General features: G+C 40.6%; 1 protein-coding gene across 1 annotated transcript in view; it reads right to left on the reverse strand.

Annotated features, from left to right (window-relative positions):
- The window catches only part of LOC146785475 (phospholipid scramblase 1-like), a 454,376-nt gene that overhangs the window by 41,976 nt on the left and 385,676 nt on the right, over window positions 1-26,724 (reverse strand). The window contains exon 7 of the mRNA XM_085634540.1: window positions 794-955. Coding sequence (XP_085490666.1) covers window positions 794-955 — 162 coding nt within the window. The remainder of the gene's footprint in view (window positions 1-793; window positions 956-26,724) is intronic.

Here is a 26,724-nt window from a genome sequence, read left to right on the forward strand (position 1 = left end):
TTCTCTGTGTCAGGGGCCACTTTCTCACATTATCTCGTCTTTCTGCCTCAAGAGACTTATATTTGGAATTGTCTATAAACACAATCAGAGTGCCGGGGTTCTTGTGTTTGTACTGTCTTCACAAGCCTTTTATGGCCTGTGTGATTGATACCCTTGGTAGTGGGGTATTTTACCCCGAGTGGGCACCGGTTAAATGTTTGACCTTGTAAAATTGGATTTAGTTGACACGAATACCTCTTTATCTGTAAAATATTTGTCTGGTTGTGCGACGATATATCCACCACTACCTTATGTGATAATTAGATACACTATGTAAGTGCGCATGAATGTTTGAGTGGCCCTCTTGCCCGGCCAAACCTTCATGCTCACTTTACAAGTTCTCCATGCAGGCTGCATTACAGCTTGCATGGAGAACAGGCCCAGGCTCCCATTCCCTGGCTGACCACTAAACCACGGTGCTCAGACCAATCACATCACTACATTGCAGCGCTGCGATCGGCTATGGGGAGCTTGGTAGCCAAGGTGCTTCCGGCTTTCACACAAGAAGCTACGAAAAGGACAGAGGTGAAGCGGCCATTGCCGGCCAGCTAGCCGGTCAGTAGGTAAGTAATTTCTTTTAACCCTCCTCCCCCTCTTCCCCCCACACTGCACCACTGCTGCTTCCCGGTAGCAACCGCCACTGAATACAGATGATTCAACATGGATTAAACAAGTCATAAAAAGACATCCATGGGATCAGAAAATGTTGCATGCTCAGTTTAAAAAAATTTAAGTTTTTCTCAATATAACAAACCGGAAAATCCACGTCAGAACAGCAGCTACAAGCAACACACGGGCCATTAATTTTCAAAACTCCTTCTCTCTTCTCATTCAATACAGTAAACTTCGGCAGACAGATGTGCCAATTCTCAACAACGTAGCCAATCGTTGTTCCAGGAGGTGCCTGCACTTCCAGCTGGCGGGGGAAAAGTAATAGAGAAAATGACGTCAGCAACAACCAAGTACTAAAAGCAACAGATACACCAAACAAATACATCTCCACAAAGACAGAGTTTCTTGGGCAATTGATGAAATTTAGACTATTCTTAGTTGATAGGTCACTGTGTACTTAAGATGTAATAATTTCAGGATAAAGTAACACAAACCATTGCAAAGTTTATTATGAGTGGGAAAAACTGTTATCTTGAGTTTTCTCAATAATAATGCCTCGGAGCGTTTCTGTTCTTTTCATGCTTTACTCATCAACAAGCAAATGCAATGCCAAGTGGTCAGGTATTGCTAACCAGTCTTTTGTCTATGTCAATACTTGTTTTCTTACCAAACCTAATTTACAATGATGTTATATCAATGCACATGCCTTTACCACACACACACACATATATATATATATATATATTCACTGAAAAAACCATAGGTTTCAGGGGAGTTATAGTTATCTGGACTTTTCACTCGTACAAAACCATTGAAATTCCCCTGTTATAGTTAGTTCAGCTAACTATAACTCGCGCACCCGCAATGCACTGCTGATGACGTCACATGTTACATCACTCATGACATGGTCAGTGACATCACTCATGACATCACTGATGACATCTCAAATGACATCACTGATGACATCACTGATGACATCATCCAGTGAATGTGTGTTTTTCTGAAAATTACATATGTTTTATATATGTATATCTCAAGGTCGATGGAAGAATAAATGGGTATATAAGTGCCTAAATGGATGATTTGTTTTTGAAAAATTGATTGTATTACTGACTGCTTAAGTGTATTTTAGTGAATACATGGCGCTATGCCACACATATTACAATCTGGGATCGATCTTTGTCACAGTGCATATGCAACGTTACACTCCCCAGCACATATTTTATATTACAACTTTAGAGACTAGTTAAGTTACACAACACTGCCCTGTGCATATTACACTCCAAGGCTCATATGGCCAAGCACGCACTAGTGCCTGTGCTATCTCGCGCTCTCCAATTAATCTGTCATTGTGCACAATGTATTGCATATTATATTTCACGCCCCGGTTCATCTTATATCACACTTTTTGGTGCATTGTTTATACCATATACTATATCTAGTTTTCATTTTCAATCGTGCTCTCAGGACTATGTTCTATATAACACTGCGTCCACCTACCCTTTTCACAGGCATTACATTTTGCGATGGGGTGGAGGGTCAGGGGGTGTGTCTGCCAAGTAAGCCCGGAGTCACAGTCACAAACGTCCTCTTCTTCCTGAATAAAAGTGAGATTATGCTGCATGCTTGTTCATATTTTAAGTAGTTCACACAGACACGCATTTTAAAAACAATAAAGTTCCTAATACCCAATTTCTCTGAACAGTTAGCTTGCTGCCCCATCCACCTCCTCCCTATCCTCTGTTGTCTGAATCCATGGACTAGCCTCCTCCCTCCTGCCATGCATGGTCTGATGTGCTGCCACAGCCCTCCATTTAGCATGATGTACCAGTCCACTCCTCCTGCCCTCCATTGCCCAATTCTATGGCCCATCATTGACCTCCTGCTTAGCCTCTGTGCTTAGCTTGCTGCCCCTATTCTCCTCCCCCCTGCCCTCCGATGTCTTTGTGCATGCCCTTGCTCCATCCTTTTTGCCCACCATGTTCCATGGACCTGCCACTCCTATCTACTCTGAGTGTTCTGTTGAGCTGCCACTCCCCTCCCACCTGCCTATCATTATCAGATGACTGTAACCTGTCCCTGCCACCTCCACCCTGCCTGTCCACATGCCATTCCCCTACCCCCTTCCTCCTGTCCTCCATGGTCCATTTTACTGCCACACCCTTGTGCCCTCCCTGGTCTGTTGTGCTGCAACTGCTCCTCCTGCCTGCCCAGTGTGGTCTGTTGTGAGGCCCCTTCCCCTGAACTCTCTTGTCTGTGCCCAGGTCCTGACCCTCCCTTCTATCCTCCATGGTCCTTTGTGCATGCCCCTGCACCCTCCTTCTTGCCCATCATAGCCATTGTGCTGCCACTAACCCTCCCGCTTGCCATGCATGGTCTTCTGTGCTGCCATGGCCCCTCCCACCTTCCCTGTGTGGTCAGCTAGCTGCCCCTGACCCCCTCCCACCTTCCCTCCATGGCCTGTGTGTATGCCATCATAGTCTCATTGTTGCTCTCCATAGTGTGTCTTGTTTCTAGTGCCCATCCTGCCTGACCTCCATGGTCATCTTGCTGCTCCTGCCCTGCCCCCTTGCCCCCAGCCCTCTATTTCCATGTGCAGACCCCTATTCCCTCCCTCCTGACATGTCTGTTCCATTGTAATGCCCCTGATCCGTCCCTCCTGCCCTTTATGGTCTGTTATGCTGCATCTTTCTCTCCTGTCTGTCCATTATGGTCAGCTAGCTGCCATTGCCTCTTTCCCCTCTGTTCTCTGTTGTCCATGTGCATGGTCCTGTCCCCTCCCTATTGCTTTCTATGGATTGTTGTGCTGCACTCCCATCCCGCATGCCCTCTGTGGTGTATTGTGCTGCTGCAAACCCTGATGCCTGCCCTGTAGGGTCAGTTTGGTGCACCTCTCCATGTCCCTCCTGTCCTCTGTTATCTGAGTCCATGTCCCTACCCCAATTCCTCCTGCCTACCATGATCCAATGTACCATACTTGCGAACATTTTGAACTTGGTAAGAGGGAGATTTTGGAAAAAAACTGGGGTATTGATTTTCCCCTTTGAGTTACATTGAAAATGAGGAGATTGTGGACAGGAGACAGATCAAATAAAGCCCATTTGAGCTTAAAAACATTGGACATTTCCTGGCTGAAACGGGTCTGTTGGCATGTATGGTTGTACTACCACTGCCTCTTCCTTCTGCCCACAATGGTCTATTATATTACCACAGCCTCTCTTGCCAGTCCTGTATTGTTGGTTTGTTGCCCCTGCCCCCCTTTCCACTGCCCTCCATAGTCTGTTGTGCTGCCACTGCCCTTCCTGCCTGCCCAGTGTGGTCAAATTGTTGCCTCTGCACTCTCCTACCTGCCTTCAATTTTCAGAGTCCGTGCCCCTGGCCTCTGCCTCTCAACAGTATCCCAATGAACAACCTGATTGCTAACATTCTATATTTATTACAAAAGTGTGGAACGCCTGACGTCATCTTGATGTAATCAAAACTGTAATTCCTAGAGCATTTCCTTTAGAAATTACACATATGAGAGGGTCTTATTTGCATCAAAAGTATGGTTAGTGCTCTAAAAAACTAAAATGAGGACATATTTTCTGAGTTTTCAAATAGCGACAAAGAACTTTTAAATTATTTGTAATCTTTATGTTTTTTTATCCAATTGACCACTTGATTAAATGTTGCACCTAGGGGAGATGATGTGGTGTTACTTCCAGAGCTGCAGACTTTGCAACTGGGGAACCAGGTTGGAGTTTCTGCTTCAGCTCAACATTCTGTGATTCTGGTCAAATCACTTAATCTCCCCATGTCTACAACCAAAATGAATTTGATCTTGTGTGATGTAACAAATGCTCATGTAAAGCATTCCAATACCTGACAAGTCTGCACTATATAAAACTGCAAATGCACAAAAAATACGTGTTTTGCACACTTCTGTCATTGGGCTACATGTGGGCTACATCTGGGTGATATTTGTGCTGCATTTGGGCTCTTTTGTCTCTGGTGGCCATCTTGGGAGATTTATTTGTTATGAAGTTTCCTAATTTCCTCATTTACTGCAGTCTCCTCAGTAGGACATGCTTTCAGTTTTTTACTTTGATTACATCAAGAAGGTATTCAGATATATCACACATTTGCCATAAATTCTGAATGTTAGCACTCTAGTTGCTCATTAGATCACTGTAGTAAAGCTACTGCTCACCAGGGAAGTCTGCTGCTGGTATTCAAAGTGCATGTTTCAGTCTGCATGTCAGATTTTATTTTGAAATAGAAGAGGATTTGAGAAGTCAAAATGTGCCCTAATTTTTCTTTCTGCAGCACTAATCATAATTTCTATGGCAAAATGAACCCCCTCATTTTGTTCCTTTTTAAATTAAATGTTTTAAGTGTTACCAGTTTATTCCAATCAAGATGGCTTCAGTTGTGCCATACTTTTGTCATAAGTAAGACAGTAAGCGCTCTAGATATTCTTAAGAACACTCTGGGACATTCTGTCATTGGTCTATACTTGGGATACATCTGAGTGATATGTGGGCTACATTTGGGCTCTTTTGTCTCTGGTGGCCATCTTGGGAGATTTATTTTTTAAGAAGTTTCCTAATTTCCTCATTTACTGCAGTCTCCTCAGTAGGAAATACTTTCAGTTTTTTATTTTGGTTCCATCAAGAAGGCATTCAGATGTGTCACACATTTGCCATAAATTCTGAATGTTAGCACTCTCGTTGCTCATTAGATCACTGTAGTAAAGCTACTGCTCACCAGGGAAGTCTGCTGCTGGTATTCAAAGTGCATGTTTCAGTCTGCATGTCAGAATTTGTTTTATGAAATAGAAGAGGATTTGAGAAGTCAAAATGTGCCCTAATTTTTCTTTCTGCAGCACTAATCATAATTTCTATGGCAAAATGAACCCCTTCATTTTGTTCCTTTGTAAATTAAATGTTTTAAGTGTTACCACTTTATTCCAATCAAGATGGCTTCAGGTGTGCCATACTTTTGTCATAAGTAAGACTGTTAGCGCTCTAGTTGTTCGTTAGAACACTCTGGGACATTCTGTCATAGGGCTATACTTGGACTACATCTGGGTGATATTTGGGCTACATTTGGGCTCTTTTGTCTCTGGTAGCCATTTTGGGAGACTTATTTGTTATGAGGTTTCCTAATTTCCTCATTTACTACAGTCTCCTCAGTAGGAAATACTTTCAGTTTTTTACTTTGATTCCATCAAGAAGGCATTCAGATGTGTCACATATTTGCCATAAATTCAGAATGTTAGCGCTCTAGTTACTTATTAGATCACTGTAGTAAAGCTACTGCTCACCAGGGAAGTCTGCTGCTGGTATTCAAAGTGCATGTTTCAGTCTGCATGTCAGAATCTTTTAATGAAATAGAAGGGGATTTGAGAAGTCACTCACAATGTGCCCTAATTTTTCTTTCTGCAGCACTAATCATACTTTCTATGGCAAAATGAACCCCCTCATTTTGTTCCTTTTTAAATTAAATAGTTTAAGAGTTACCACTTTATTCCAATCAAGATGGCTTCAGGTGTGCAATATGTTTGTCATAAGTAGGACTGTTAGCGCTCTAGTTGTTCTTTAGAACACTCTGGGAAGCTGCAGTAGAACACAAAGGAATCAACTGACAGTTTCTGCCCTTGTTGGATGTACATGTTTTACTGAGAATGTCAGACTTCATTCTCACATGACTGAGAAAGATAATGTGAATTTACAGAAAATATGCTCTCAGTTTAGCTTATAGTACACCTTCCAAACCTCTGTGGGAAAAGCATGAGAAAATAGTTTTCTCTCAAACATGATTCATGATATCACAGCAGAAGGCTTTTTCACATGGTAAAATCACCTTAGAACACACCACAATTCCTAAAATGAGTCTGGTACCATCAACAAATGATTTATAATGTAACTAAAGTCTTAAAACCTTCTATTAACTGCAATGCTTTTTAATGAGGTGCTATCATGTATATTGGTCCCAAGATGGCTGCTAACACTTCTTGGATGAAGTACTGACAGCCAATCAGATCTCACGGTGAGATGTGTGGTTAGGTTCCGCCCAGATATATCTATCTTTTTAACTCTAATTTTCACAGGAACTACTGAACGGATTTACACCATTTAAGCAAAAGGCACAAGTCTGAACTGAGGACTACCTCTTTGCCAAATTTGGTATAATTCCGTTCAGCAGTTCGGGCTGCACCTTTTGCATAAATGGTGTAAATCTGTTCAGTAGTTCCTGAGAAAATTAGACTAAAAAAGATAGATATATCTATGGCCTCGGAGGATCCGCGCACCCTAAGCGCACCGTAAGCGCACCCTCCCCAAACCGAGCGCGTACCCTCCCGATCACGTGCTGAATGTTAATTGGCTGTCGAGTGTCTGTCTACATTCGAAACCAGGAACTGTTGGCAGCCATTTTGTGCCTCGGTAGAAGCGAGGCTGAAGAAGTAAGGGGAATAAGTGTTTAAAACATATAAATGGGGCAGGGTAGAAATACTCTGACCCTCTAGTGTTGTTTAGGGGGTCCCAGAAGGACCCCCTAGGGCCCCCATTCAAAAAGAAAAATCAGTGAAATGCGCGTAGGGTGCGCGGATCCGGCCGGAAGAGAAAAAAAACACGAAGCGCAGACTTCCGCGCTTCGTTAATAATTAGCCCCCGGGTGGGCCAAATCACGGGTGTAAAAAATTAGATAATTAATAGGGGGAGGGGGGTTGCGTTGCCCCCTCCTGAAGCCTTCGAGGGCCCTGGGGACCGCCACCCCCCAGGGCCGGCTCCTACAGTGTCCTGGGGTGAGAGGGCGGGAGTTTCTCGCCCTCCCATAGCAAACTTCGTTAGGATTTTGAAAGAGAGAGCAAGGAAACCTGCTCTCTCTTTCAAAATCCAAACGATATTGCTTTTCCACACGGGGAGCTGCATGTCAGCAGCTCCCCATGTGGAAAAGCAATGCCGGATCCCGAAGGACGCGGGGAGCCGGCTGGGACCGTGGGGGCATTGGGGCTTCCCCCATGGTCTCCAATGTTTTTTTATAAGCCCCGGGGGATGGGGTCCCTGGGGATAATAAAAATTAGTGATAGGGGCTATTTTTTTTTACTGTAAAATTAGGAGTCGCGCATCCTTACGCGTTGGGTGCACGGTTCCTCTCGCGTTGGGTGCGCGGTTCCTAACGCGTTGGGTGCGCGGATCCAAGTAAAAAAACCTGCCATTTTTGGGAGATAAACATCAAGCTTAAGTGTTTTGTTCTTGAGTGGCTCTAAAAAGAGCCGTTGTGTTCATTGAGAGTTTTTGGTACTTATAAGAAATTACCTATACAGAGTCTACAATTGTTGAGGAAGACTCTGTTTCCTTCATCAGTAAAGTGTACTCCATCTCTCCTATACATCTCTTGCATATGAAAGTGCAGATTGTTATTGTAAATGGACCCCATTCTATAGTCTCGGAGAAAAGCAGAAACAGATTTTTTCACATGTTTCCTAGCTTTCTCAATTTGTGGACAAAAATGATTGGACCTGTTCCATTTCTGCCCTTGGCATATGTTGGAATACACAAAGGCAGTTTTGGGAAAAAGTGAAAACAATTCTGCAAAGGTGTCCTTCATAAGCATTTCCAGACCTACCCCAGTCAAAGTGCCTAGGTCATTGCCACCACAGTGCACTATTATGAGGTCAGGGTGTTGGATATGCATAAAGGTTTTTACCAATGGCATCAATTGGTGCCACTTTAACCCTCTCTGTCCAATCCATTTAATGTCTACATTTGGCAAACCTAGGTCTTTGTGAATGCCTTTGTTTTCTGCATACCTTTGGCTCCAGAAAATATAGCTGTGTCCCACAATCCACACTCTAAGCATCTTGAAGGGAGGTCTGGATGCACTCAGATGGTCTCTGTAAATAAAATAACAGTTTCAAAAGTAAGATTTTTCTAAAATGGGGGCTAAGATGCAGTTTTGAAAAAAGAAAAGAAATCATTGGTTGTTTGACAACCATCTACACTGAAAGGTAGGGTGTATGTTTCTGTTTTTTAAACGCATGATTCTTATTGGTTAATAAAAAGTGTGTGAAAGGAACATTATGTATGATAAGCTGATATGTTGAAAAGTCAAGCACACATGCTGTTTTGATTAGCAACATTGTGTGCTGAACTTGTGACATGTGTGCTCAGTTCAGTGTTCCATGATCTGTTCCTATGGTAACAGGCAGAAGGCAGATTGGAGGTAGGGTTCAAATTTATGTCATTTGGAAAGGGTTGAAATGTTTAACCAATAGAAATGTGTGTTTGCTTTTGAATTTATGTAGGAAGGAATGTGATTTGATGTTTACATGTATGTATATGTGTGGAAAATGAGAGGGAAACTTTGCCATTCTTTGGTTTTGCTGACAGGTGCAGAGCACAGAGATTCTGTGTAAGAAAATCTGGTGTGTGACTGATATACTTCTTAATCTACAAAACAACTTGAAAGGTGAGTTATTTAATTGTGAGGGGATGTATGTGGTCTATTTAGATTTTAATCAGACTAATGTATTTCTCCTGCTAAAGTGCAGGGAGTACTTTTTTTTGTCTACAATATTATTGACAGTGTGTGTGCATGTAGAAACCATTCTGTGATAAGCGTTTGTGTTTTTCATGTGTTTGCAGACAGATGACTGTGCTGTTTTTATATTTTGGTAGAATTAGAGACCAGTCATTGTTTATGAATTTGCAAAATGAGTCATGTTTCTACACTAAAATGTAGTACTCGTAGATTAAGAAATGTGTTTTGGTAAACTCCTAGGGATAGTGTTGTTTGTTTAGAATCACACTGCGAGTCTGTGTGCATTTGGGTAACCATTGTGAGAGAAGCATTTGGTAACATCATGTATTTGCTGACAGATAACTGTTTTAAAACCTGTCATGTTGTCATGTTTTAGAAGCCAGTCTTTGCTTATGCATTGATAAAATGAGTCAGGCATTGACACTAAAGTGCTGTACTTACATATGTAGATTGTGTGCAGTCCCCTTACCCCTTTCACAGTAGTGAATGAGTTTTGGTAAACTCCTGGGGATAGTGTTGCTCGTCTAGAATCACACTGTGAGTCTGTGTGCATTTGGGAACCACTGTGAGAGAAGCATTTGGGTACTTCATATTTTTGAATACACATAACTGCTTAACAACTTTCCTGTTCTGAAGTTTTGTTAGAAGGCAGTCATTACTTATGTATTCACCCAGGAAGTGTCCTTCCAATACTGTAAACATTCAGTTAATATTCAAGTAGTAACTGAGTGAGGCAGTCCTTAGCACATGCATTGCTTCAAATGCTTATCCACTATGCATGCAGCCCTCTAACTATCTACACAGTTCTCTTTTACATCTTTAATTCCACAGTCAGTATTCATACACTTCAAGCAAACACCCTGTCACTCCCCATGTACTCCTCTAGTGATCCATTCAGCAGCATATACTAAACCATTCACTTTGCCAAAACGCAAAGACTTATAAATTCACTCAGGCACTCTCTTTGCAGTACTCTTATCATTCAGTCAGTATCCAAGGACTCATGCAGCGAGTCAGGCCTTACAACATGGACTGCTTCAAACCCCTTTGCAGTATGCATACAGGCCTCTAGTCACCTACACACTTGTCTTTCACTTCTTTAATTAACTAGTCAGTATCTATATACTTCAATAAACCTCCTGTCACTCATCTTGCACTCATCCAGTGACTGATCCAGTACCATGTACTAATCTTTTTACTGTGCCAAAACTGAAAAACTTAAAAGTTTTACCCAGGCACTCTCCTAGAAGTAGTCTAATGATTCAGTCAGTTTCCAGGTACTCATGTAGTGAACCATGCATTTGCACATAGAGGGCTCCAAATGTCTATGCAGTATGCATGCAGTCTTCTAACACACTACACACGTTTCTTTATTAGCTTCAATTCCCCAGTGAGTATCCATGTACTTTCAGCAAACATCCTGTCACTCCCCTTGCAGTGTTCCAGTGACTTATTCAACACCATGTAGTAAAGCATTCACTGCGCCAAAACTGAAACACTTGTAAATTCATCCAGGTATGCTTCTTGCAATAGTCTAATCATTCAGTCAGTACCTAAGTACTAATGGAGTGAGGCAGGCCTTAGCACATGGATTGATTCAAACGTTTTTCCAGTATGCATGGAGGCCTGTAACTACCAACACAACTGCCTTTCAGACCTTCAATTTCTCTGTCAGTATCTATAAACTCCAATAAACACTCTGTCACTTTAATTGCACACCTCCACTGACTCATTTGGCAGTAAGTACTAACCTATTCACTGCACTAGAATCCAAAATCTTAAAAAGATTCATGAGTCACTGTTTTTTGTAGTACTCTAATGATTCAGTCAGTAGTCAGGTAGTTTTGCAGTGATCCGAGTGTTACTCTATGGACTGTTTCAAACGTCTATCCATTATGGATGTAGGTCTCTAGCCACCTACATACTTGTCTTTCACACCTTCAATATCCCAGACAGTATTCATACAGTTCCCGCAAATACTCTGTCACTCTCCTTATACTTCTCCAGTGACCCATTCAGCACCATGTACTAATCCATTCACTGCACCGAAAGACAACCACTTATACATTCACCCAGGTAGTCTCCTTGCAGTGCTTTAATCATTCAGTCAGTACCCAAGTACTCATGCAGTGAGTCAGCCCTTAGCACACAAATTGCTTCAAACGTCTATCCAGTATGCATGCAGTCTTCTAACCACCTACACACTTGTCTTTCACACCTTTAATTCACCACTCAGTATACTTACAGTGCAGCAAACACCCTATCACGCCCCTTGTACTCCTCCAGTGACCCGTTTACACCATGTACTAATCCATTCATTGCGCCAAAAGTCAACGATTTATAAATTCACCCAGGGTCTCTCCTTGCAGTACTCTAATAATTCAGTCAGTACCCAAGTACTCATTCAGTGAGCCAGGCCTTAGCACATGAATTGCTTCAAATGCCTATCCACTATGCATGCAGTCCTCTAACCACCTACACACTTGTGTTTCACACCTTCAATTCCCTATTCAGTATTCATACACTTCTAGCAAATACTCTGTCACTCCCCTTGGAGTCCTCTAGTGACTCATTCAACATCATGGAGTAATCCATTCACTGTGCCAAAACCCAAACACTTATAAACTCACCCAGGCACTCTTCTTTTAGTACTCTAATCATTTAATCAGTATCCAAATAGTATTGGAGTGAGACAGGACTTAACAGATGGATGGATTGAAACATGTGTCCAGTATGCATGTAGGTCTCTAATCACCTACACACTTGTCTTTCACACCATCAATATCCATGTCAGTATTCATATACTTCTAGGAAACACCCTGTCACTCACCCAGTTTGTTTCCTTAGAGTATTGTAATCATTCAGTCAGTTAGCATGTACTATTTTAGGGCCATATGTAGGTAGCCTAATACCGGTCGGTAACGGCCGATTTTCGGTAAATATCCCGTTACCGACCGGTATTTAGGCTTTTGCTATGTAGGGGGAACATTTCAGGATTCGGTAATTTACCGAATCGGTAAAATTACCGAATCGGTAATTTTACCGATTCGGTAAATAGCGAATCCTGAAATGAGATGTAGGTGATACTCAAATGAGTGATGTGTAGGGAAAATAATTCGGTATTTAGCACCAAATATATGTTGGTGCTAAATACCGAATTCATTGCAAAAAGCAATATTTTGCTGCACTAACAGTGCCATGTGGCAGACATACATGCCCTTAGGGCATGTATGTGCGCCACATGTGCACACATGCAGGAATCAGGGGTGCAACAGGGTGTCAATGTGACACCCTGCCTCCCTTGAATGTGCTCCCCCCATTACCGAATCGGTATTTACCGATTCGGTAATGAGGCATACCTTCCCATTGATTCCTATGGGCCTCCAGGCCCATAGGAATCAATGGGAAGGTATGCCTAATTACCGAATCGGTAAATACCGATTCGGTAATTACCGAATTTCTCCGATTCGGTAATATTTACTGAATGATTACCTACATACGAGTTACCACTTCTTAAATTCCGAATCGGTAAAGTTCGGTATTTAAGAAGTGGTAACTTGTATGCTACCTACATATGGCCCTTAGTGAGGTAGGCTTTAGGGCATGAACTGCTTCAAAGCAGTATGCACTATGCATGTAGTGTTTTAACCATCGTCACACTTGTGCTTCATGGCTATAGTTTCTTAGTCAGTTTTTATATAAAATGTGTTTGTATAGTAATAGAATAGTATAAATTTGAAAGTTATTAATATACTTTTATTTGTGATTCTTTTTTACAGATACTGTTTTTCGATGTTAAAATAGAGAAATCATGCCTGAAAAAAAAAAGAAAAAGAAAAGAACCGAGACAGGAGAATTACTTGAAGAAAAGTCAACCACAAATATTGAATGTACAAGATAATGTGGCTAAAAAGAAAAAATCTTCTGGTAAGATCACAAAGCAATTTATTAAAAATGTTTGTAGGAGGAAACAGAATGTACAGAACGCTGAATCCACTGAGAATGTTTCAACTACAAAAAAAATTCAAAATAAGAGGAAAAGCAAAAAAACAAATGTTCAGTCATAGGAGACAAAGTATGCTAAAAGAAGGCAAAATCAGGAATTACGAAATAAAATATTTTTCAAGAGAGTAGTACATAATTTGCTGAAAGATGTGAAGAAATATAAAAAGAGAGCTCTATTTTATAAAAAGAAAAAGCATATTGAAAACATTGTTGAAAAGGCTTTTGAAGTAAAAAGGAAACTATTCATTTTAGTATTAAACAGAATTCGATCACTAGATAAACCAATCAATTTAATGAAGGCCAAAAGTAGGAGGAAAAGAGTAATTAATAGAAAAAAAAATTGTGATTTTTTTTGGGAGAATGGAAACACAGTTCCAGTTCACAGCCTTTGTTTAATGAAGAGAGTTATTTACAGAGCAAAAAATTACTGTTTGCAGTTGACACCAGTGGTAGAGGTTATGAAGTTAGAGATGGTTATCCATTTGAGAAAGAGAAAATGGTTGAAAGAAATGCAGAAGAAGTGATAGCTGATGAAGTTCTAGGGAGACGTCCTAAACACCCTGTGCATACATGGGATTGCAGTAGTATTTGTAGTGTACGACAGGAATCTATTGATAAATTATGTCGTTTTTTACGAGCATATACTAAAAAAAGTGTTAAACAAAAGATTAAGGTGTTGCAAGGACTAGACCCTTGCAGAGTGAGAAAAAATACTGGTTTGCAAGGTCATTCTCTGGCTTGTCTTTCTAGGAAAGTTTGTGAAAGTGTTTTTCACCATTTCAGGATGCTGGCAGTATATCATACTCAAATGCGGAAGTTAGTGAGAAGATTGTATGCGAAAAGTCCAGCACTAAAGTTAAATGAGTTGAACAGTGCTTAGTATCAGATGTGAAAAAGGTTTGTGAGGGTATTGAGTTTTGTTACTTTGGTCCTCAGCAAGAGAGTGCAGAAACTGTGACATTAGTAGAAGAAAATGTTGAAGATAATGTAGAACCTGTGATTACAAAAATTTTTGAGGATGAAATCACAAAGTTTAAGGTAATTTCAGGTGAAAGACCAAATGTTTCTTGTATTTGTTGTCGGCGAACTCACTATAAAAATCAGACATGGGGTGTCAATCTGTATTTAAAAAGTGAAATAGAAGATAATGATAAGTGGATGGAATTTGCAACCTATTTGTTGGTTTGGGATCTAAGCAGCGTATTTTCAAATATTGTTATAACAAATTAGATGAGAATAAAATGCCTGCTAGAGCTGTTCATAATAATCTATTTGGTTGCTATTCCTCCAGAGATGATAGATTTAAATACGTATGAGTCTATTCTCATTCAATGTGTTCACCCGTTTCAGGCTATTGTTCGTATGGAGCCTAAAAGAGGTAAATTACCTCCATCAGAGTTGCAAAGAGGATTGAAAGGAAGAGTTGTGTATTTACCGTTAGATTTAAAGACAAATATTGAAACTATTGGTGTAGACCATGCAGAAAATGAGCCACTAGTCATTCTAGTTAATGGTGTTCCTACTAAGAATAAGAAAATCTGGCAAGAGTTAGTGGATGTTAGAAAAGTGCAAAAGGCATCATTGTATCTGTTAAAAAATAATGAGTACTATAGAAATGAGTTTGTAGGAGAAGAAGAAATAGATTTAGCAGAAGATACTGAAACATTAAGTGGACAAATTGAAAAAGTGGATATGTCCAGATGTGAAGAAATCTATGAACATTACAGTTTACATCCACTTCATTCCAAAGAGGTGATGGGGAATACGATTGAGTTGTTCCAAATGAAAAAAGCAACAGGAAGTCCCATGAGTGTATGGGAAGAGAGTTTGGAAGCTCGTTGTTTCCCGCAGTTGTTTCCAACAGGAAAAGGTGGATGATATGATGAACGTCCTGTGCAGATTCCGGCATCTGAATATCGGACAACAAGATTATATGCAGAAGATCCAAGATTTCGACAATGTATCTCATCTTCTGTTTGAAAGTGACCTGTCTGGACTTTCATATGCAGTAAATCACATTTTAAAAACTGGAATGCATCTGCAAAATGTAACTGCAAAGGATTTTATGGATAAAGTGCATCAGAGAGATGATCATTTAGAATCTCAGTTGATTAATCTGATGGCATGTCAGCGTGGGACTAATGAATATTGGTACCGTCGTCATGGAGAACTGAAATGTATGCTACGGAACTTGGGAACTCCTACATGGTTTGTTACACTAAGCTGTGCTGAGTATGCTTGGGATGATTTACTTGAATTTCTTCGAGAGGCAAATTCCAATATAAAAAATATTGAATTCAAGACACCTGGAGAATTGTGCTCATTGGATCCTGTTAATGTATGCAGATATTTCAATCATAGATTTGAAGCTATAATGTCTTTCATCTGCAATAAAAAGAATCCTCTTCTTGGAGAAGTTGTGGATTTCTTTTGGAGAAAGGAGTATCAAGCAAGAGGTGCTCCTCATATACATATGTTGGTATGGATCAAGGACGCCCCCAAATTTGGAACAGATTCAGATGAAACAGTTTTGTCTTTCATTGAAGATTATGCCACATGTGCTTTACCCAATAGCAAAGAACATAAAAACTTAAAACAACAAGTCTTACGATTCCAAAGCCATCGATGTGGAAAATACTGTCGACAAAAGTACAAGTCAAAGGATAAGTTCTATACAAAATGTCGTTTTGGATTTCCACGTCCTGTATTATCCAAAGGAAGAATGAACAGTTTTATGTCAGCTATGCGACATACCATCACAAGAAAGTGAAGAATCAAAATACATAAATGACTACAACCCAGTTATTTTATTCATGTGGAATGCTAACATGGATATTCAGTATGTTGCGGACAATTCCATTGCTGTTGCACGATATGTAACGTCCTACATTACTAAATCAGAAAAGACGGAATTGAAAGAAATGTGGAAAGAGATTTCTCACAAGAAGACTCTAAGTAAAAAATTATACAGTTTCAGTTTGAAGATGTTATCGCATCGTGAAATTGGAGCATATGAATGTTCAGATCGGTTATCATCTGCAAGTCTATATTCCAAAAGTAAAAGAATCATTTGGGTGAGTCTAGGTCTTGCCGGAATGCGAAATCAGGTACTAAAATCTGTTCAAGAAATTGAATATTTAGCAGAAAAAGAACCAGAAAGCACAGATATTTTGAAAACGAATATGTTGGACACATATTACCTAAACAGAAGTCATTATCTTGAGAACATGTGTCTCTATGAAGTGCTGCAAAACTACACTTATAAACGGAATACTACAGAGAACATCAATGATGGAAAATATGCAGTTATTGGTTCTGAAGGATGTCTGGTGAAACAAAGGAAAGGAAATTTAATTAATCACAGGAAACTGAGCTGCGACACTGCTGATAAAAGGGAATTTTACTATTTAGCCCTTTTGCAAATGTTCAAACCATGGCGTTCAGAACTGGAATTACTTGGAGATTTTCAGAGGTATGAAGATTCATTTAATGCTTGTAAAGATAGCATACAATGCAGTGCTTTTGCAAATTATGTGAAAATGTTGAATGATGAAATTGATCAAGAAGCTACAATTGCAGCTGAGATTGCTAGAGACAGTTCTCAAAACAGTCAAATTTCTGCTGCTCTGAGTCAAGATCCACTAGGACAACCAATTGTTGAAAATGAAGCAGCAACTGCCATGAATGAGGTGGAAACAGCAATGTATCAAGCTCAAGAAGATGTAATACAGTTAGGAAACTTGGAAGAACAACTAAATAATGAACAGAAACAAATATATCAACAAGTGAAAGAGCAGATTGACCATGGATTACTTCATGAAAAGAAAGGGTGCTCATGTACATCATTTCAACCTATCCGAATGTATGGGAGTGGTCAAGCTGGAACAGGAAAAAGTTTCTTAATTAAAGTAATTACAAGTTATCTGCAGAAAACAACTGAGTCGCATTTGTCTTGTGTTGTCACTGCTCCAACTGGGTTGGCAGCACATAACATTAAAGGAATTACTTTGCATTGTTTACTAATACTACCAGTAGAGCATGAGAACAAATTGGAATACCACAAGCTATCTGGAGAAGCTTGTTGTGTAGTTTCAAGAGTCTTGAAGAAAATGAAACTTCTCATTATTGATGAGGTGAGCATGGTCTCAAACTTGATGCTTGCCTTTGTGCAACAAATTCTTAAAACAGAGTATGACGTGTTATTTGGAGGAAAACAAGTCATAGTTTTTGGAGATCAATTGCAACTGACTCCAGTAAAAGGACAACCGGTATTTAAAACACTTGCACATGAAGATACCAGAAAGTCTCTTGGTAGTGTTGGTAATGTGAACATTTGGACTAATTTTGAATACAAAGAACTGACAAAAATATGCGACAGGCAAATGATGCTGAATATGGAACTATTCTTCAAGATATAAGAATTGGAATTCTTACAAAACCCGGCAAACAAGCTTTGGAAAGTCGATTACTCTGCAATGTCTTTCCAAATGAAAATGTAGTTCCTGCAAAAGTGTACATGAAAATTGCTGAAAACAAATCAGTGATATGTTTAATGCCAACACTGCGTGGGTATTCCATATTCAATGAACAACTATTAAAACTGGAAAATGAAGAAATTATAAAAATTGAAGCCATCGATAAAATAGAGCATGAAGGAATCACTATTATTTTGACGGGAAAGTTGAAAACAAAACTGGATTCTTTAGAAAAAAAAATATCTAAAACAGCTGGTTTAGAAAAGAAACTGTATGCGTGTGTAAACTGTCGGGTAATTTTAAGGCGAAATTTAGATGTAGAAAAAGGGTTAGTTAATGGTGCAATGGGTAAAGTGGTAGATTTTGTTAATTATCAGAAAAAAGAAGGAATTGAATTTTTAAAAATTAAATTTGATCAGATTGAAGAAGTTAAAGAAATTGGTCGTTGTTCAGTTCGTTTTTTGCTTGTTAAAGATTTATATGTCCGTAGGAAACAGTTTCCATTTTCTCTGGCATATGCAGTGACTATTTATACATCTCTTCAGAGTCCACTTGCCTGTTTGCCTGCCGCCTGTTGCCGTTGCTGCTGCCCTGGAGGGTACTGGCCGCACCGCCGCCACCAACACGCTGCTGCCACCCACGCGCTAGCGCTGCTGGCACCACTTGCCTGTTTGCCGCCGACATCCCACGGCAGAGAGCGGGGACTACAGCCCCCAAGCACCCCTGCGGCCGCTGACGGTGCAAACGCGCCCGGAGGCGCTTTAAAATCTCGCGCCATTCACGGAGGAGCGGGGGATCTCTTCAGAGTCCACTTGCCTGTTTGCCTGCCGCCTGTTGCCGTTGCTGCTGCCCTGGAGGGTACTGGCCGCACCGCCGCCACCAACACGCTGCTGCCACCCACGCGCTAGCGCTGCTGGCGCCACTTGCCTGTTTGCCGCCGACATCCCACGGCAGAGAGCGGGGACTACAGCCCCCAAGCACCCCTGCGGCCGCTGACGGTGCAAACGCGCCCAGAGGCGCTTTAAAATCTCGCGCCATTCACGGAGGAGCGGGGGATCTCTTCAGAGTCCACTTGCCTGTTTGCCTGCCGCCTGTTGCCGTTGCTGCTGCCCTGGAGGGTACTGGCCGCACCGCCGCCACCAACACGCTGCTGCCACCCACGCGCTAGCGCTGCTGGCGCCACTTGCCTGTTTGCCGCCGACATCCCACGGCAGAGAGCGGGGACTACAGCCCCCAAGCACCCCTGCGGCCGCTGACGCTGCAAACGCGCCCGGAGGCGCTTTAAAATCTCGCGCCTTTCTCCGCGTCGCGGGACGCGCGTGGGCGGCGCCGGGCTGAGCCCGGGCAGAGGGCGGGCCGTCTGTGGCCGTCAGAGGCAGGAGGAGGCAGGAGGAGGCAGGGCAGGGCCACGGATCTGTGATCGTCGCTTAATTTGTAAGTGAACAGTCCTATAAAAAATACCTGTTTTTAAAGTTACTGTATATGTCCACACTCATGTCGAAACCCAAGTCATCCAATCAACTTGGTGCAGGGGATAAGAGGACAATGGACAACTATCTGGTAAAAGTTGTAAATAAGATCAATAAGATCAATAATGATCGGAGACTTTCATTGGGCAGATCTACCCTAGAAACTTCCCTAACGGACACATTAGCACCCAATACCGAAATACCCGTCGAAAGTAGTATGGTTACTACAGACAATGCTGATGGGAATGCTGATGTACTCTCTGTTACGGATACTGTTGGAAGTATTGATGAACTTACTTCCCAATTGGACTCTTCTATCACATCGACTACAGTATCTGGTTCCAAAACCACCCTAACCCCCTCCCCGATGCAGAGGAAAACACGGGCATGTAGGAAAGCACCAGCAAAGAGAGCGGTGACCTATAAGCCAAAAAAAACAGGGCAAGGAAGGGGGGTTTTACCGGAGTTGTCCAAAGAAATATCAGGGACTAATGATAATACAGAGGGGGTCTCTCTGCATGCAGCCACTATAGGTCATTTGGTCTCAATTTTTGAGACCAAATTAGAGTCTATAATTAGTCCTTTGATGGCAAAATTAGACATAATCTCGGCAGAAGTAGACAATTTAAAGGGCCTCTTGGCCTCTTATGAAAACGATCCTCCCCCGCGTTAACCCCCGTTTTTGCCGGTTCAGCCCCCACCCGCCATAAGCCCACAGAGGGCGCCATGGAACCTACTTTGCATTCGCCTGGTACCCATAACACGGGAGCTCCCCAGGGATTGGGGGACAGTGTCCAGTTGAGTCGACCTATGGATGTATCATCCACTGCAATATCAGTTTTTGCGCCACCCACAATAGCCACTTCAGCAGGAAAAATAATTTCTGCACATACATGCTCAAGTAATATTCAGAAGCCTGTAGCCAGGGGAGATGTTGGGCATATTAAACACAAGAGAAATCATATTGTTAACCTCCCACCACAGTGTGCCCCTTATACAGTAGTATTGATTAATGTCCCGGAGGTAGACTCTAGCATGCCTAACTCTAGCCAGGAATCTCATGACTCTTTAAAAAATAAATCACTTGCCTGGCTTAACAAAAATTGTGGATTTCCGCTGGCATTGTCGCAAGACATCTTATCTACTCGCCGAGTCAGCTGGATAGGAGAAGGCAGGAAAACTACTACAGGGGACTGTATTCTTGTTAACTTTAAATACCCACAACACGTGGCAACTGTCCTCTTAAGAGCCGCCTCCCTACCCAACCAAGTTAACTTGGTTTCTGCTAGGCCTTTAGGCTATTTTTACAGCTATTTAGATGGCCCACAATTGTTAAGGTCCCAACAGATTGAGCTGTATGAACCCGGTTTAATCAGGGGTGGGGTTAGCTATCCTCCCTTTTTGCCACCAAGAGCCCCGCAGTATCTTAATAGAGGGAATACACAGTTTAATGAGGAATTCGGTAGGCAAAGGGACTATACCATTCCCCTTTTCAACCGTTACTCTGCCCTGTCCTCATTGGAGGAAAATGACTGACTGTCCGATATTACTATGAACACGAATGAGAAATCAGTTAGTGGTATCTGCTCTGATATTGTAGTGACTGTTCCCCCCTCATCTTTATCTGAACCTAACAGGGCGGAAGCTGTTCTGGAGAACATAGGAATCAATAAGACTCAGAATTGTTGTACCATTGCAGATCCTTCTTTAAATTCTGACCTTCCCTTGGTAGACCCAGTAAATGATCACATAGGGGCTAAGTGTGATCTTGATACAGGTTACCGCGTTGTTACGTGGAATATTGCTGGTCTGAAGAGGAAGTTAGACTCCCCTTGGTGGAAGGATTTTATTAATATAGGGTACGATATAATATGTCTTCAGGAAACGTGGTGTGAGGAACCTATCTTTATTGAGGGATATTTAGCATACAGCTTGAATGCAGTGAGTTCAATTGCAGGAAGAGCTAAAGGTGGTCTCTTGCTTTTAATATCCACTAAACTAAAATCCTGCAAAGTCAAAAGTTGTGTTTCAGTGGATGCCCATTCTCAGGTGTTATGTCTAGAGTTTGACAAAGGGAAAGATTTGTTGCTGATAAATTTTTATAATAATGTATTCACTGCCGACAGAGGTAATATCCTGACTCAGCTTGAAAAAGAAATTGAGAGGACACAGGCAGTTACAGGCCACCAATCTATAGTTCTTTGGTTGGGTGACTTTAATATAAGTCCCTGTCCTCATGCCTCGAGTAATTCATGTGGCTTAACAAGGGAAAGTGGTAACATGGAGGGAAATGATGGTTTACACTTCCCACACTGTATGTATGGCACTATCCTTAACACGATGTTAGCAAAGTTTGATTTGGATATGTTAAGTTGCACGAAGAATAGTAACAACGTTAACTGTCCAACATTTACCGGAAGAGGAGCTAACTCATATATTGACCACATTTTACTGTCCAACGATTGTGCATACTCCAACTTGTGTGTTAATGAGCAAATTTTAAGTGATCATAACAGCATCTCCGTATCATTGCACTGTTGGGGTCCCAAAAACCTGGATGCTAACAATCGTATTAACTTTATCGAGGCTGTAAGACCTAATGGGTTTAGGATCAAATGGACAAAGGTTGTTCCACATGAGTTGTTGGAGGAGGTTTTAAGAAAGCGTACCTTGGAGATAACCTATTGTATTAGCGACGAGGTACATTCGCAAGTTATATTGAACCACCTACGTACTATTAGTGAAACAATTGATAATTTACTCACAAAACCGCATAAGGGGAAAAGAGTAATTAACACTGGTTGGTTCGATAAAAGTTGTACACATGCTCTTCATGCCCTAAAACAGGCGATGAGCATTAAACCACGTGACTGTACAGCAATTAAATCTTGTCGTTTTGCCTATAAAACATCGCTTACTAAAAGAAAAAAGCTCTCCAAGAAGAGGCTTGGTACAATCTCAGCTGTGCGGCTGAAACAAATGATAGCAAGTTATACTGGCAGACCATAAACAGTCCCTTCTTAAAAAATGACTCAGTGCCTGAAATTACCTCTCATGTCGACTGTCAATCATGGATGCACCACTTTTTAAATATTTTTAATCCGGATAGGTTAATTTTAGATCCCCATATGGACAATGAGTATACTTGGCCTAGATTGCCTTTAGATATTGGTCTTGATGAGGTTTACGAAGGCCTACGCAATAGTAAGGGCGGAAAGGCACCTGGCCCGGATGGAGTCCCGCTGGATTTGTATAAATCCGAGTTAGATCTGTGGGCACCGATCCTGACCAGGTTCTTTAATGCAATAACGGAGGGTCAGATGCCAACTTCCTGGGGCCAGTCAATAATTATTCCTCTTTTTAAGAAGGGATCAAGGTCTGAGGCAAGTAATTATCGTCCCATCTCTCTATTAGACGCTTCGATAAAAATATTGAGTAGAATAATCTTAAAGAGACTTGAGACATGGGCTGAAGATAACACGATAATTTCAAAGGCGCAATACGGATTTAGGAAAGGTCTGGGGACGCAGGAACAGTGTATTAATTTAGATCTCCTAATACATAAATATACTGTTGCAAAGGATGGGAATCTTTTCCTTTGTTTCGCAGACCTAAGTAGCGCCTTTGATCTTGTAGACCACAACATCCTTTGGGACACCTTGTTAGATCTCGGAGCTCCCAAAGAGTGTGTTTTCTTTCTGGCTCGGTTATATTCCGGCCTTTCATGTAAAGTACGCTATGGTCCTATGGGAGAATGTACACCTTTTTTTAAAGTTGCAAGAGGGATTCGTCAAGGGTGCGTTTTGGCCCCGTTTTTATTCTCTTTATTTATAAATGAAATTGATTCGATTTTAAGCAAATTATCCTCAGACGCCCCCTTGATCAACGGTAGCGTTACCCCTATTTTATTATACGCAGATGATGCAGTTCTTATATCACGAACACAGAATGGTTTGCAACGCCTCATAGATAGATTTGTGCTATTTACCAAAGAGAGGAAACTGATCATTAATAAAAGTAAGACTTTTGTTATGACCTGTGGAAAGAGGGCGAAATCCAATTCCTCCTTCTTTATCGATAAAGTAAAGATTCAACCGGTTAATAGTTTTTGTTATTTAGGGATAACATTCGCAGGCAACGGGAAATGGACGAACGAAGACGAGAACGTAAGGTTAAAGATGAACAGAAACACCAGTAGTATTTTCAGATTTGCAGCTAAGCTAGGACAAAGGAGTGTGAAAGACATGCTAGCTATCTACAAAGCTAGGTGTATTTCATCTGCTTTGTATGGGGCAGGAGTTTGGGGCCATCATTCTGTTAATGGTTTACAGAATGATGAAAATAAGTTCCTGAAGAAACTGTTATGCGCCCCGTCCTCGGCTCCCAACATCTTAACTCATATGGAGGCTGGTATTGACTTCATTGCGGATTTAGCCGCATTACGCCCATTACTTCTTTGGCGTTCTATCTGGTCCAAATCTGAGACTGTATTTACACAAACAATCATCAAGGATTGCTTGAAACTTGATAATCTATCTCGTATTCCTTGGTTGAGTTATATTTACCACTGGTTTAATCTTTTGTTTGAATGTAATATCCGTCTGAACCCCGAAGCTGCTGCACTGATACCAAAGAAAGACATAAAATCTAAGTTCCTAGCATTCAAGAATTTGGCTAGAGAAAATCAGTCCAAAAATCTAATAACAGTTGCTTCTTACCTTGATTTGAATTTAAGGGTAGGTTTTCAGACATACCTTGCGACCGTGACTCGTAACTCACACAGATTTGTCCTAACCCGTTTAAGGCTTGGGATTGTGCACCATCTAGTCTCCTTCCCAGATATTAAGATCAAATCTAATATGCTGTGTCCTTGTGACAATATGTCAAAACAAAGCTGCTGTCACTTTTTATTGTTTTGTAAATTTTATTGTCATTTTAGGAAATTTTACTTAAAACCTATCCTTTTAAAAAATAATATACGTTCCACTAAATCAGCAATGAAGTTCCTAACAACTCTAGAAAGCCCTGATACTTGTTTTTTTGTGGCATCCTATGTGCTGAAATGCATGAATATTAGGAAGTCTATAGTCTGCACCGATTAATTTTATCTGGTCACGTACCTTGTATATAGAGACATTGTCCAGACTTTGATATGAAATTTGTAACTTGAAGCAAAATTATGATGAATTATGTACCATGGGATTGTTACCATATCTAGCACTTTTTGTATATTTGCACATACTGGATAATTCTCCTGGAATCTACATTTCGTTACAAATATAATGTGGATTCTTTGTTGGAAGATCAATAAGTCTTATTGTGTATTATCTAAGGAAGTATTATGCACTTTAACAATGTGTAAATATGGTCCTTTGTTTTGTCCTGTGTATAAGACATTTTAGTCTTATATGTATTTTTAAATGTTTGTTCTGCTTATATGGTTGTATTTTTACATACCGAATAAAGCTTTTGAACTGAACTGAACATCTCAAGGATTAAGTGTAGACAGTGCATTGGTGAACATTGGATCTACTGTATTTAAAGAGGGTATGGCATATGTTGCTTTGTCGCGAGTCAGAACATTATCGTTTTGTTTTTGATTGATTTTGATGAGACAAAGGTTACTGCAGATGCAAACTGTGTAAAAGAGTATAATAGGTTAAGAAGGGTGTATGCTCAAATTTAGGTCAATATCCTGTATTTGAAAATAGTGTGGTTGGTCGAAAAAGAAGGTTTGAGAGTATCTGTTCTGAAGGTGTTGAGAAGGGAATAGAACAAGATAATGTTGTGATTGCAAGTAAAAAGAAATTGGACACTGTTGAAGAGGTTGTTGGTTATCAGTTTGAAAATAGTTCAGGTGTCAACTGCTATGCTAATGTAGTGGTCAATGTTGTTTTTTATCTTGAAGGTTTGCAAGAACAAATTATGCAGAATCAGCAACAAAGATTTTGTTGTCTGTTGCATTCTGTTTTTGAAAAATTGACAACAGATACAAGTAAAATACAATCTGTTTCAGATGTTCGTAATCTTTTGGATGTGTGCTCTGGTTGTACACAATTTACGCAAAATATCCAACAAGATGCTCAGGAATTTTTAATGTATATGCTTACCATTTTTGAAAATGAAGGTGTAGAAATAGAAAATATTTTTGGCCTTGTGTGAGTGTCTATATAGGTGAATAAATGCATATGATAGTCCTGTACTGAGTGACTGTAAGTATGAGTGACTGTATAGGTGAGTGAGTGGGGGTGTATGTAGACCTAAGAGTCAATGAGTGGGTATGTAGTTATTGGTATTGGAGTATCTATGGTTTTCAAAATGGCAGTCTGAAATTTTGAGTCGGTGAATCAAAGGTTATATTAGGGTGTGAAAAAATGCACTAATTTATCACATGGATGATGCCATCAGTGATGTCATCAGTGATGTCATTTGAGATGTCATCTGTGATGTCATCAGTGATGTCACTGACCATGTCATGAGTGATGTAATATGTGACGTCATCCGCAGTGCATTGCGGGGGCGCGAGTTATAGTTAGCTGAACTAACTATACCGGGGGGAATTTTAGGGTTTTGTACGAGAGAAATGTCCAGCTAACTATAACACCCCTGAAACCTATGGTTTTTTCAGTGAATATATATATATATGTGATACAATGGTGGCGATTCTGGGAAGGTACTAAAGAATCAGCTTATGAATTTGTCAACAATATCAATATTAATGAGTTAAATCTCAAGTTTACAGCAGAAATCAGTGAGGAGAAAATACAGTTTTTAGATGTGGAAATCTATATCACAGATAATCGCATAAATACTAAATTGCACACAAAAAGCACAGCAGGTAATGCAATACTGCATGCTAGTAGCTCTCATCCGCATCATCTGATTAAAAGCATCCCATATGGAGAATTCCTGAGGATCAAACGTATATGTAATACAGATCAAGACCTCAAGGAATGCCAAAATGGGGCATTTCAGAGATTTATCATGCGCGGATACAAAGAGAAAGATCTGTTGACAGCTATGAACAAAGCTAATGCCTTGAATATAGCAACAACTAGAACTGTTTGTCATGATAAGGTAATGAAAGAATCAGGTAACAACATAAGACTGATCACAGCATACAGTCAACAGGAAAAACAACTTAAAAGGATAATCTTTAAAAATTGGCCCATTATCAAAACTGACCTTACCATGTCTCAACTGGTGCCTGAGTTACCTAACATTACCTTTAGACGGGCACCTTCTATGAGAGACGCTCTGGTTAGATCTAGTTCTGAAATTATGACGACATCCAATTGGCTAATGAAAAGAAAAGGTTTCTTTAAATGCAGCTCCTGCAGAGCCTGCAAATTTGGCAAAAACACAAGTGAAGTAATAGGAATAGCTGTCTCTAACCCCATAAAAATCTCCAAAGTATTGACTTGTCGTACTGAATTTGCAGTGTATGTTCTTGAATGTACCTGCTAATTAAGATATGTGGGAAGTACAAAATTGCAGGCTTTTAATCGCATCTTACAACATCCAAGAGCGATTGTGAACTCGGACCCCAGTTACCCAGTAGCGAGACATTTTAAACATGTTCATAAAAACAATTT

Source organism: Triturus cristatus, chromosome 11 (assembly GCF_964204655.1).
Source record: "Triturus cristatus chromosome 11, aTriCri1.1, whole genome shotgun sequence".
Taxonomy (NCBI): Eukaryota; Metazoa; Chordata; class Amphibia; order Caudata; family Salamandridae; genus Triturus; species Triturus cristatus.